Source organism: Delphinus delphis, chromosome 19, assembly GCF_949987515.2.
Source record: "Delphinus delphis chromosome 19, mDelDel1.2, whole genome shotgun sequence".
NCBI classification, from domain to species: Eukaryota; Metazoa; Chordata; class Mammalia; order Artiodactyla; family Delphinidae; genus Delphinus; species Delphinus delphis.
In genome coordinates, this window is record NC_082701.1 from 14,798,125 (window position 1) to 14,811,636 (window position 13,512).

The 13,512-nt window shown below is 43.8% G+C and overlaps 1 protein-coding gene across 1 annotated transcript in view; it reads left to right on the plus strand.

The window, feature by feature from the left end:
• Window positions 1-13,512, plus strand: part of ERN1 (endoplasmic reticulum to nucleus signaling 1) — an 83,028-nt gene that overhangs the window by 18,727 nt on the left and 50,789 nt on the right. The window contains exon 2 of the mRNA XM_059996663.1: window positions 7,721-7,841. Within this exon, the coding sequence (XP_059852646.1) occupies window positions 7,721-7,841 (121 nt within the window). The remainder of the gene's footprint in view (window positions 1-7,720; window positions 7,842-13,512) is intronic.

A 13,512-nucleotide genomic window follows, 5' to 3' on the forward strand; every position in this document is an offset into this window, starting at 1 on the left:
TGCTCTCAGGAATAAAGTGGACTGTTTGAGGAACCTTTTATCAGACCCATTAAAGGAGTAGCCTGAACCACTGAAGAATTGTTAGCTGTCTTGGGTGGTGGTGGATTACACCACATGCAAGAATTGCCACAAATACTAGTTTAACTCTCTCAGTTGCTTAGTTTGGAAACCACACAGTGCTGTTCAGTTAGGCCCTGACCTTTACTGCATCCCAACCAGATACCTGACTCCCATCCAAAGCAAATGTCATGGTTACCTTTATTGACCTAGTATCAGGAAACACAGCAGCCGATGGGCTGATTAAAAGGAACTATATGGTTGATAGATTATTGCTGACCTACACACAGGTAAACAAAGTGTAACAGGGTTTGGAATGATTTTGTAATAGATTGAAATCGTTAAGACGTAGACACAATTAAGTCTCTTAGTATCACCAGTGTTTTAATTCCGTTCTTAATCTTTAGTCTACTGAACTAGGATAAACCCAATGAGGTTTCTGTGTCACTCTGTACAGATGACTGTACAGAAGTCTCCACATTTGGAGCGGAGTGCTTTACTCTTGGGTCAGGTGTGTAAATGAGACGGGGAGTGGGGAGCAGGGTTTGATTAGAATAAAAATCTTCGTCGTATCTGTCTAATCAGGCCTTTACCTAAGATACCTTCAAAGGAAGGCCTTTGGGAGCTGCTAGTTTAGCCTGCTGTCCTGGTCATTATGAGGCGTACACTCATGTAGGCTGTATTTCTCAACAAGGGACCATTATGTAATGGGTGTGTGCTGGCATTTACTGGGTACGGATTTCAATCTTATGCTGCTTTGGTGAATTCTTGGTAGTTTTTTGGCCATCATTGAGCACAGTCTTCTGCCATGTGGCCAGATGGCATTAGAATGCTTGGTAGTTGTGTGATGCAACCAGAATTGCAAATGGCCAGGTTTTGCTGGAGTTTATAGGCTGAAGTAGATGATATGGCTGCAAATAGAATTGTAGATACAGATGTCCTTTTTCTGAATGTCGTTTAGTGCCTACCGAGGGACTGTGTTACATAATACTATTTTGAGGAACTTCGTGCTGAATTGCACAGGTTTCCTTTTTTTTATTTTTGGAGAGAAGCCCTTTAGGACTGGCATCCGTTATGGCACGCCAGGAAGTGTCTTACCCATACCTCTCAAAATCAGCTCACCCATCCTGCAGCTTTCAGCTGATTATAGCCAGCAGAAGGATCCAGTCTATTTGCCATTAGCCCTCACCTCTGCTTTCGTATCCATCAGAAACCTCCCTCACCACGTGCACACACGCACACGTGCAGTCTTACTTTCTCTCCCCTTTAAGGTCCTTTGCCATTGGTACGTCCCCCGGCAGAGAATGCCCTTCTCACCTCTGAGCATTATTGCTAAGGTTAATAATTATAAGCTCTGATTCCCTAGCACATTCTAATCCATTTGCAATTTATTACTCTACATTTCGTGACATGCAATTTTAATTGTTTTCAAGATTTTGCGTGTCCTAAGTAGCAAAACAAAATAGCTTGGAAATCTCTCTTATGTAATCCTTCCCTCACTTGCGTACCTGTTTTAAGTCTTACCTGTGATACCATCATGTGTATTCATCAACCAACCAGAAGTCCCCTTATTTTCGCTTTACCTCTGTAGCCCGCTGTCCAGTGGCTTTGAGCTGTGGCAGGGAGCCCCGCACTGTACAAGGCAGCCTGGTTGTTGGTGGCAGGTTGTAGGTTCCAGGGATTTAGGTGCACACTCCGTTGTGTAAGGATATTCTATTGGAAACATGCTAATATCCATGCTAGACTTAACACAAGTATGGTATTTATAGTTTGGAGGAATGGTTTTCTTAACCTTAAGTAAATAAAATTAAAGTGAGGCTTATACAATATAACATTGCATAATCCAATGAACACTGAAGAAAGATTAGTTAAAAAAAATAAAACAAAACACCAACAACCCCCAAAACCCCAGCCTCTCAGCTAATTCTGGAAATCAGTGTGGTACTCCTAAAAGAAAAAATATATATGTCATTTCGTTATTAGCCGGATTATTGTATTCTAATATTATTATAAATGTCTTGGTCTGTTGGAATGGAGGTAAGAAGAGGAGAAGTTTCTCAGGAAAGATTTTTATTCTAATCATTTTTACTGTTTTTACTTCTACTATGCTAATGCTGCCATACAAATTCAGCTTTTGGAGATGGACACTTGGGTTAGACCCCATCAGTTTGCACACCACCTGAGAAGTGCATGGCTCTCTTGTTCACAGTGCGGGTCTTCTCTGTGTGTGCACAACTTTTGTGTGGGGGTAGAACACACTAGTTTGGGAAATAGAAACGATACTGCGGTACTCTTCAAGTGCAGATCACTTTGGAAAGCTGGATATGAGACGTGTGTGCGTGGCCCACTTTTTCCCCTGACTTTGAGATGAAAGGTCTGTGCAAAGTTTATTAATCTTATTTCTGACCCTTGTTATTACGTAGTCAGTTACCCTGTGGGCTGGTTCTTGAAATACCTATCTGAAATTTAAGAATTCCAATGTTTCTTTGGAAAATGCAGCCTTTTGGGAAACCTTGATGGGGAGCACAGGGCTGCCCTGTGTTCTGCCTCAGAGCAGCATGCAGCCTGCTTCCTGCTGTTCTTCCTCAGGTGCCAGAGGGTGGGTGCAGGGGAGCAGCCACTTCAGTGATAGCCTGGCAGCTGGAACCGAGCCCCGGCCTTGCTGACTCTTCTCCTCCAGCTGCTGGTGGTGAGCCACCTCTGGCCTGACCCACCCCAAGTACTAGTTCAGAAATTGGTGGGTTTGTGTTAGAGGCTTGTTTCATTTGTTTTTGTGCTACCTAAACACATATCTGTCCCTTCTGTCCATAGTGCTCTTTACTGAAGACTTTTTTCTAAACAAAGTTATCTCAGAACTTGTTTTAGAAGACTTTTTTTCTTACCTGAAGTACAAGCAGTTGAGGTCATTGATGCAGGAGCAACTGACAATTAGCTGAGTTTAGAATATTAGAGAATGAAATCGTCGGCGACTACTACCTTTTAATCATCTCTGTATGAGCAGTTGGTAGCTGCTTTCATGTCTTTGTGGGAAATGCAAAGCAAGTGGTGCATTTTATGCAGTGGTGTATCTGCTGGAGTTTGGGAAATCTTGCTTTATAATCAGAACACTGAACATGAGGATCCAGCCCCGGAATTATGTTTTCACGGGAGGGAGTTCTGGCTGAGCAGGGCGGCAGTGAGGACTGTTTTTACCACGGAATCAACACAAGTGAAATAAGCTGGTTTTACAGACACCCACTTCCCTAGCATCATCTGGTCCGAATTGCCAGGCTCCATGGTCCTCAGACGGGGCATTTCCAGAATTGTTATGTCAGGGTCACCTCGTGTGAGAGGACGTATGTGGCCAGACTTCCATGAGGACCAATTGGCTAATGGATGTCTCGTTTTAGGCTGGACTAGATTCCCTGCCACTTACCTCTACAATGTCACTGCAATTACTTTTTTAGAAGTCACTGCTGAAGCCAGGAGTGTATAACCCACTTGTTTGAAAAATGAGTCAGATTCCAGGTAATCAACTTGAAACAGATCTGCAGGATCAGCCTTTTCTCTCTGCTTTCAGGCTCTCTGGAAACTAGTTTGCATAACTCTAGGGCTTGCTGCTAATTCATCCATTGCAGGGAAAAGGGAGCACCGACAGGGTGAAGGTGATATGCAAGGTCATTATTGTGAAGCAGTGTTTTTAGATGTTTGGGTACAAATAGTTCTCAGCTGTGCTCCATATCGCACATTGCATCTAGAAGCTTATTGAAGTCACGTGAGTTATAGCAACTATATCTGAAAGCAAACATTTTCATGCTTTAAAAAACGCTGGGGGAAAAAGGCAAAAATCTTGTAGTATTAATTTGCCTGATGAGAGAATAACGCTGTTCAGAGTGGCTCGTTCTAATTTGAAAATGTCAAGACCTTCAAAGAAGAGAAAAATCTGTCGGGTTGATGGGGTTTGTGACGTGACTGCGGACATTGTGATTCATTCAGCGCTCTCAGTTGCTAAATTCAACTCCTAGCCAAACCTGGTCTTTTTGAGATTTTTTAGAAGACTGTATTAGTTATGTGATTAGTGTTTTATTTCGAGTCGCCAGCCAACCATAGACAATTGCTCTTCCTGTGGTTTCCAAGGTGCTCAAACAAGGCAGGTGGCTTCTGTTTCCAGGCTGGTCGTGGAGCAGCACTGATATGTTTTAGTAACTATTGGCCCCTTTTAATAATATCAGTACTGTGATAAGATGTATTGGAGGCATTTAGTTAATTATAGTTGTACTGTAGGCTTTAATAACAGCAAAACTTTTCTATTCTGGACACACACTCTCTGACTGGGAGACCTCTGTGTTTCTAAACTTTTGTCCCTTGTTTGGTGGATATCAGTGATCAAAGGTGATCAGGTTGCCTAATATCCTGAGGCGGAAAGTGCTTCTGGAACTTAGGGGCTCGCTGAAGCTCCTTTAAATCCCAGCTTGTCTTCCACCTGCTAACTTGTCCCTCTCCTTTATATTTTATGGAAACTTCATTGCATATTACATGATCATATTATAGAAAATTTAGAAAATAGAGGAGAAAAACTATAGCTTTAATTTTACAATATTTTCTTCATCTTTTTTTTCCTATAGATATATTAAAAAATAGCTGTGTGTGTGTGTGGTGGTGGGGGTGGTTAGGACTGTTTCAGTCTCAAGGGACAGAAACCTAGTTCCAATGAGTTTAAGAGGGGAATTGACTGCAAGGATTAGGTGTCCATGGGCCCAAGGACAGGAGCTTGGCCAGGCCTGAGGAGCAGTGGAGGCCAGGGCCCCTCTCCCAGGCTTTCAGCCATGTTTCTTCTCAGGCCTCTTCCTTCCTTCCTCCCTCCCTCCCTCTCTCTCTCTCTTTCTTTCTTCCTTCCTTCCTTTCTTTCTCTCTCTTTCTTCCCTCCCTCCCCCCCTTTCTTTCTTTCCCTTCCTTCCTCCCTTCCTCCCTCTCATCCAGCGTTTTCCACATGGCGGAAAACGTATCCACAGAAATCTCCCAAGTTTACTTGCTTAGTACTTCAGCCACCCAGATTGTTCAACCCAATTCTGGTGTGATTCCCAAGACCTTAAAGATGGTTGTTCCTAGGGTAACTATGTGACAGGTGGAGGGGATTTCCACCTGTTGGCACCCAGATATGCATCCATCTTCCCTTTTCATTTATTCAGTCTTCCACTGCCCCCACCTGACTTCATGCGGCACCCCACATCAAGCTGCAGACCATTCCCCTTTCTCCGTGAGAGGCAGCCTGCCCACCCCTCCAAGTCCCATTTGGCTCCAGTCCTCAGTGATCGTCACAGGGTCACTGTTCTCCAGGCCCGGTGCTCCGGGTGATGTGTGTTCCTCTGGTTCAGGTATGAGCAGGTCCAGATGAGGCTTGTCACCATCAGTACCCTGTGACCTAAAATAATTTTAAAACCCCCGAAATAGTTGGTGTACAAGACCTTTGGATTCTGCCTAGGGCAGATGCTACCCTTGGGGCTTCCGTTTTCCTAGCCAGGCTGCACTGAGACTGATTTCCTCGTTGCAAAGGTGGCGTTCATAGCAGACTCCTCTTCTTCATCCTTAAGGCTTTACATGGAGAGTAGACTCAGCGGGTAGGGGTAAGGCTTGCTGTTGTTTCCCTCATTCCAGGTGAGGAGCCCTGGTCCTGGGCAAAGTGGAGGGCGGAACTTCTTCCCCTCTAGGCCAGACACATGCAAGAGGTGAGAGGAAGTTCTGGCAGCCGCTTTGCCCCCTTGTCAGGAGGTTTCCACCTTGGAAAAGGAATGCAAGGACTGGAGTGTTTGTCCTGCCACCTCAGGCTGCCCTGGAGAGAGCCATTGAACTTTCCCTTTTGAAGGATTAACTAGTGTCATCCTGGCTTTTACCAAGAGTGACCAGGTATTTTGGGATCAGGCTTCCATGCACAAGTAACCCTCCAGTCTCTATGTTCTGTGCTAAAAGCCAGCCATACTCCTATATTTTAAAAATAGCATTTGTACCAAAATTCAAACTGTCGCAGTGTAAGCAAGTTGCATTGACCTATTATTATTATTATTATTTTTTGCGATATGCGGGCCTCTCACTGTTGTGGCCTCTCCCGTTGCGGAGCACAGGCTCCGGACGCTCAGGCTCAGCGGCCATGGCTCACGGGCCCAGCCGCTCCGCAGCATGTGGGATCTTCTCGGACCGGGGCACGAACCCGCGCCCCCTGCATCGGCAGGCGGACTCTCAACCACTGCGCCACCAGGGAAGCCCCACCTTGACCTATTTTTAATTCAAGACCTACAGGAACCAGCTGATTGGTGGGACAGTATAGTGACAAAGAAAGAGAAAATCTCATTACAAGGTGGCATTGCTGAGTGGGCCCAGACCTCAAAAGGGTGTTGTCCTAGGAAACCGTACCAGCTATCACCTGCTCATGTGTGTGTACATGCACACACACACACACACACACACACACACACACACACACACAGCTGCTCCCATGGAAACCATGTGGATGAGTGTACTGTTCCTAGCAAAGCTAGAGGACGGGCAGGCCAAAAAAAAAAAAGATCTGTCCAGTATAATTATAACCACAGTGCACATTAAATTTTGGATTCTATATTTTTCACATGATAACATATGCAAGCATTCTTCTATATTGTAGATTCTTTCAAGTGCTATTTTAATAATTACATAATATTCCATTGACTTTGTCATAATTTGTTTCAACCATTTAGAAGTTCAGGTCTTAAAAAAAAAAAAATCGAGGTCTTTCCCGTTTTTTGTGTTTGTAAATGGGCTGTAATGAGTAACGTTGTGCAAAGAGCTTTTTCCATATCCAGAGTTATTTCTTTAGGATGTAGAAGTGGAGCTACAGGATCAGAAATATGAGTACTTTTATGCTTTCCAGAAAGGTTGCGCTAACTTATCATTTTCATTGCCAGTCAACGATGGATGAGAAAGTGAATCTCACTACCTTTGGCTATTTTCTGTAAAATTTTTTTTTTAATTCATTAAGCATAAGAAGTACATTTTGATTTAAATTATATTTTGCTTATAAGTAAAGAATCATTTGGATCATGTTTTTTATACATTTTCTTTTATAACATGTCTCTCTCAAAATCTTGGTGTTTTATTATTATATAAACTCTTTATGAGTTTATGAGAACTGTTTTTCCTATTTTGCTTTAAATATTTCCCCCCAATTCCCTGCCTTTTAAAATTTCGTTAAGTGCGTGTGGGTGTGTGTAGGTGTGCTGGCATTCTTGCAAGATGGAGTCTTGCAAGATAACCAGGTTTTAGAAGGTAAGATATAACCAAGAGAAGGAAGTCAGTTTGAAAGCTGAGCATACTTTCTCTGTTTCAGTGGAGGCTGGCCTTGGATTATTTCAGAATCCCCATCCCTGACGTGTTAGGTCATAAGCCCGTGTGCAGGAAGGATTGCTGCTCAGATAGAATAAGGCAACCTGGTTCTAGTCCTGACCCAGCTGTTGTCCAAGATGTTGTCCGTCTTGTCAGTTCAGCAGCAAACCTTGATGGGAACTTAGGCTCGTCAGCCTCGGTTTCTTCATCTGTAAGGTGGTGGATTTTAGAAGGATAACTTTTGGGGTAAGGGAGGGGCCTGTCTGTGATTGTACATGCCCAAGGTGAGGACTCATATTGACCACGTAGATTCTTCTGCCTCTCATTGCAGATTTTTGGAAGTCCCAGCACTGTGACACTTCCTGAAACCTTGTTGTTTGTATCAACCCTGGACGGAAGTTTGCATGCCGTCAGCAAGAGGACAGGCTCAATCAAATGGACTTTGAAAGAAGGTAATTTAGATTTAGCCCTTGGGTAACATGGACATTTGCTCAGCTGCTTCCAAGGAAACATTCCAGAAAAAGAGAAAAACAGTTATACATTATTTAATAAAATTAAAAAGGATAATGGAGTCAAGGAGAAGAGAGGGGTTGCACTCAAAGGGTATGTTTACAGCTTGAGTTGTGATTATCCGCTAAGTGTATCAGTTGAGACAAGCTATATCTTTCTTCTTCTTATTATTATTTTGCTTCTGTCTGGATTTCATGTCTAAATGGCTCTAGGCTTTTCTATTAATAGTTCTGGCTGGTTGGTCTTTAGGAAGACATGCTGCTTTAAATTTTTTTTTGAGTTCTAATGATTAGAATCTTGTAATCATAATTACAAGAAGGTATCTTCTCTAACCTCAAATTACTGATTTGTTTTTATAGAGGCTGAAATAACTGAGGGCTGTAAGATTTGACATTCATCCAAGTTGCTCACTTTATTGGCTCTTTACATCAAGGGAAGTGGAGGACTAAGCTTGTCTCTCATTTAATCTACCGTGCTTCCATTTTATGATCTTGTCTTCCTGGTGATGGTTGGCAGCCTGGAGTCCCAACAGCTGGGAAATTGTATTCAATTCCCAAACTACTCTTCCCTGATAAAAGCCAGGCAAATCCCAGGATTGGGGGCTTCAGAGTCATCTCTATTATTCAGTCCTGTCATAATTCTCCTTTGTCCCTAAATTCAGGTCTGACCGGTATGTTCTCTTTCGTCACTAATCTGTGACTCATTATTCTCGTGAGCACAACAAGTGTTTTCCCTTCATTAATAAAATGTTCCAAAACAGTATTTTACATGGAAAAATATTGGTGTATATCAGAAGGTCACACATCATCTTGTCAATTCAGCAGCAAACGTTACCATCCATAGATGCTGGCAGCTGGGGTACCACAGACTGCCCTCCCTTACCTGCTGGGCCTGCTTGGATCAGCAAGGACTTTAAGTGACGAAAAGGACCAGGTCTCTCAGAAGTGAGGGGCCACAAGAAGATGGGAGAGCCCAGTTTGGGCAGTGCCTTACAGTCTCCCAGAATATTATCTGTGCTCTTTCTCCTCATGTTTATGCAGAGTTCTTTATATTTCAGGATTTCTGATGTTGTCCAGAGATGAAAATCAACAAGTCACAAAAGGATTGAGATAAACATTTTCACTGTTAAATGGTAGGGCTGTTCCCTCAGTTTCAGTATTCCCAGGCAGGGCATTTTTGCCCCCAAGCCACTTCATTCTTCTGCTTTGCTTTCCCTTACATGTATTGTTTTGAATTGATCTCCAAGTCTTAATTTCTGCAAGTAGCCTCGGCTCTATCCAACAAAACTGTGTCCTGCCTCGTTTGTTACTTAGCCAAACATAAGAATTAATCTGGGGACTTCCCTGGTGGCGCAGTGGTTAAGACTCCTCGCTCCCAATGCAGGGAGTCCGGGTTCAATTCCTGGTCTGGGAACTAGATCCCACATGCATGCTGCAACTAAGAGTTCGCCTGCCACAACTAAGGAGCCCTCCTGCCTCAGCTAAGACCTAATGCAACCAAATAAATTTTAAAAATTGTTTTTAAAAATCAATCTGTTCTGTTCTGTAACTTAGAGCTTAAAGAATTTGCCTCCTTTTAAATTTAACACATGTTTAGAGAACTTAGTCTGTGAAAGATACTGTATGGGGCACAAAAAAGAAAAAGACAGCCCCTGCCCTCAGGGAGCCCACAGTCGGGAGGGAGAAATGACAAGTACATAGAACTTCAACTGGGAGCAGCCTTGTAACCGCCAAAGAGAGTGCTAGGAACTGCTGTGAGCCCGTGTCCAGCTGCGGGGGCAGGAAAGCCTCCATGCATTGGAGCTGAGCCTTGGTGGATACACTGACTTTCAGTCGGGAGTGAGGCCTGGCAAGGAGCAAAGGAGGCACCAGGTCTGGGGTGTGGGCACTGGTCCGGTTTGGGAGGAGCTGGGGGATGGAGGTGGAGGGAGGGAGGCAGGGGGGTATTGAGCCCTGTGGTAGCTCTGAGCCATTTGTACTTGAGTGAACAGGAAGTTGGGAGCCATTGACGCGGCTGAGCAGGTGAGTGACTCAGCAGGTGCTCAGCTTCCAGGTTAATCCAGCAGCAGTGCATGGGGTGACTAGAGACATGAGACAGACCTGAGAAAGAGGGGCAGCGGGAAGGGAAGAGGTGGGGAGGATGAGAGGCGTGCCAGCAATAGGATCAGGAGAATCCAGCAACTGGTTAGGTAGGCAGAGCAAGGAGGAGATAAAGGACACTTAAAGGCAGAATTAGAGAAAGCCGATTAAGGCCTAGTAATTTCAAGTAATGAAATTCAATTCAGTGAAATTTCAATATGTTCTAAGTCTCATTGTTTTTCTGAGAATAAATTGGCTTATTTTAGCTAAATTCAGCCCCGGGTAGCCTCTCTGTCTCTATTTCTATACAAAGATTAAAGATGGTAACATATATAGAGACCCTGAGTTTTCAATTTAATTTTAATCTTGCAGTTATCACTGAAGATTTCAAAATTGGTATTTCTAAACCATTAATACGTAAGTAGATTATAAAGGTATCCAGATACTGTTCTAGACCCTGAGGATACAGCAAAATACTTGCCCTCATAGAGCCTTCATTCTATGGGGCGAACAGATACAGAGATAAAGTACATAGTGGTAACTGACAAAGGATTAATCTCCAAAATATACAAGAAGCTCATGCAGCTCAACATAAAGAAAACAAACGACCCAATCCAAAAACGGGCAGAAGGCCTAAATAGACATTTCTCCAAAGAAGATATACAGACTGCCAACAAACACATGAAAGGATGCTCAACATCACTAATCATTAGAGAAATGCAAATCAAAACTACAATGAGGTATATCTCCTCACACCAGTCAGAATGGCCACCATCAAAAAATCTACAAACAATAAATGCTGGAGAGGGTGTGGAAAAAAGGGAACCCTCTTGCACTGTTGGTGGGAATGTAAATTGATGCAGCCACTATGGAGAAGAGTATGGAGGTTCCTTACAAAACTAAATATAGAACTACCATATGACCCAGCAATCCCACTACTGGGCATATACCCTGAGAAAATCATAATTCAAAAAGTCATGTACCACAATGTTCACTGCAGCTCTATTTACAATAGCCAGGACATGGAAGCAACCTAAGTGTCCATGGACAGATGAATGGATAAAGAAGATGTGGCCCATATATACAATGGAATATTACTCAGCTGTAAAAAGGAACGAAATTGAGTTATTTGTAGTGTGGTGGATGGACCTAGAGTCTGTCATACAGAGTGAATTAAGTCAGAAAGAGAAAAATAAATACTGTACGCTAACACATATATATGGAATCTTAAAAAAAAGGTTCTGAAGAACCTAGGGGCAGGACAGGAATAAAGACGCAGAGAATGGACTTGAGGACAAGGGGAGGGGGAAGGGTAAGCTGGGACGAAGTGAGAGAGTGGCATGGACATCTATACACTACCAAATGTCAGATAGCTAGTGGGAAGCAGCCGCATAGCATAGGGAGATCAGCTCGGTGCTTTGTGACCACCTAGAGGGGTGGGATAGGGAGGGTGGGAGGGAGACGCAAGAGGGAGGAGATATGGGGATATATGTATATGTATAGCTGATTCACTTTGTTATGCAGCAGAAGCTAACACACCATTGTAAAGCAATTATACTCCAATAAAGATGTTTTAAAACAAAAGTACATAGTGGTGATAAGAGCTGTGGAGGAAAGGAAAACAGGGAAGTGGAACAGGGAGTGCCAGGTAGCTGGGCTGAGGTGGGGTGGGCGGGGATGCAGTTTAAAACTGGGACCCCCCACTGAGAAGGTGCCATTGAGCAAGAACCCTAGGGGGCAGGGGAGTCTTTAGGCAGAAGGCATGGGTTTCGGGGGGCAAAGGTGGGTGCGGTTGGCAGGGAGAAGAAGGGCAAAGAAGTAGGAGTGGCTGGAGTACAGTGAGGAGAGGAAGGAGAGAAGTAAGAGAGGAACTGGGAGGCCAGTCATGTTAGGGGTGCAGTGCTCCCTTAATGTGTGTGTGTGTGTGTGTGTGTGTGTGTGTGTGTGTGTGTGTGTGTATGAAGTACAGTTGACTTACAGTGTTGTGTTAGTTTCAGGTGTACAACATAGTGATTCAGTTTTTTTTGCAGATTATATTCCACTATAGGTTATTATAAGATACTGGGTATAATTCCCTGTGCTATACAGTATATCCTTGTTGCTTATCTATTTTATGTATAGTAGTTTGTATCTGTTAATCCCATACTCCTAATTTGTCCCTCCCCCGGCCTACCTGTCCCCTCAGAATATTTATTGTCCCCACCACTGCCTGGAACACAATTTATAGACAATAACCTACATATGCACACAGTTTTAAAAAGAAATATATTCCCCAACTGGTAATCTGAAATAATAAGAAAGTAGTTTTTAATTACATGTATGTAATTTAGCATGTAAAGGCTCAGACACATACTGATACATACCAACACTCCACCTGTGATTGAATGCTGTGCCTGTTAACACCGACTAAGAAAAATGCAGACTAGGATGGTGGCCGGATTTCCAAGATGGTGAACAATTCTCATAATGTTCCAAACAAAAGAAGTACATCCCTACTTGATTTATACAGTAGTCACATTTTGAGAAGATTCATTGTGTGAACTTGTGCAAAAAGTGCTTTTGTGCTCCTATATAAAGCAGTGTAGGTTGTACAACCAGATAATTAAAGGTTTTTGGCCCACGTGAGTGTCTGGCAGGACATAAGAACAGCCTGCAGATATGGGGCAGTTTTCAGCTCTGCAGGGCTACCTAGGATTCCTGGTCCCCACCAGGAGGGCCCAGTCTCTGAGACCACCAAGAAATGCCCTCACAGATTTCCTGAGCACTGCCTGTCGAGCAGTGCCCTCTCCAAGGAGACCACAGGTATAGGGCCTGGTAGGTTGTGTTAAGGATGTTGTTTTTTTCAAAGCCATTGGAGGAATCTGAGCAGAAGAGTGATATACCCTGGTGTTATGTTGTGTCCTCCCCACATTCATATGTTGAAGCCTTAACCCCCCTCAATGTGATGGTATTTGGAGGTGGAGCCTTTGGGAGGTGATTGAGTTTAGATGAGGTCGTGAGGGTGGTGCCCCCATAATGAGATCAGTGCCCTTATAAGAAGAAGAAGAGACCAGAGCTCACTCTCCCTCCACCACATGAGGACACAGTGAGAAGACAGCTGTCTGCAAGCCAGGAAGAGGGCTCTCACCATAACTCAGCCATGCCGACACCCTGATCTTGGACTTGTCGCCTCCAGAGCTGTGAGAAATAAATGTCTGTTGTTGAAGCCACCCAGGCCATGGTATTTTGTTATGGCAGCCTGGGCTAAGACACCTGGCCTCTACTTTACAGGATCAGCAGGTGCTGTGTTGAGGCTGAATTGACAGGGCCAGGTGGAGGCTACTGCACTGGTCCAGGCAAGGGAGGACGTGGGCTTGGCCCTGAGTGGCAGTGGGGAGTCAAACTCAAATGGAAGAAACTTGCCGATGCTAACAGACCCCTTTAAGTCATCAAACTGGGGTTCTGTAGAATATATACCTGTTATTCCACTTCATGGTTTCCTAACTGTTTACTTTTTTCAGGGGCCAACAGACTGGGAGTGTTTTTTTTTCTTTCT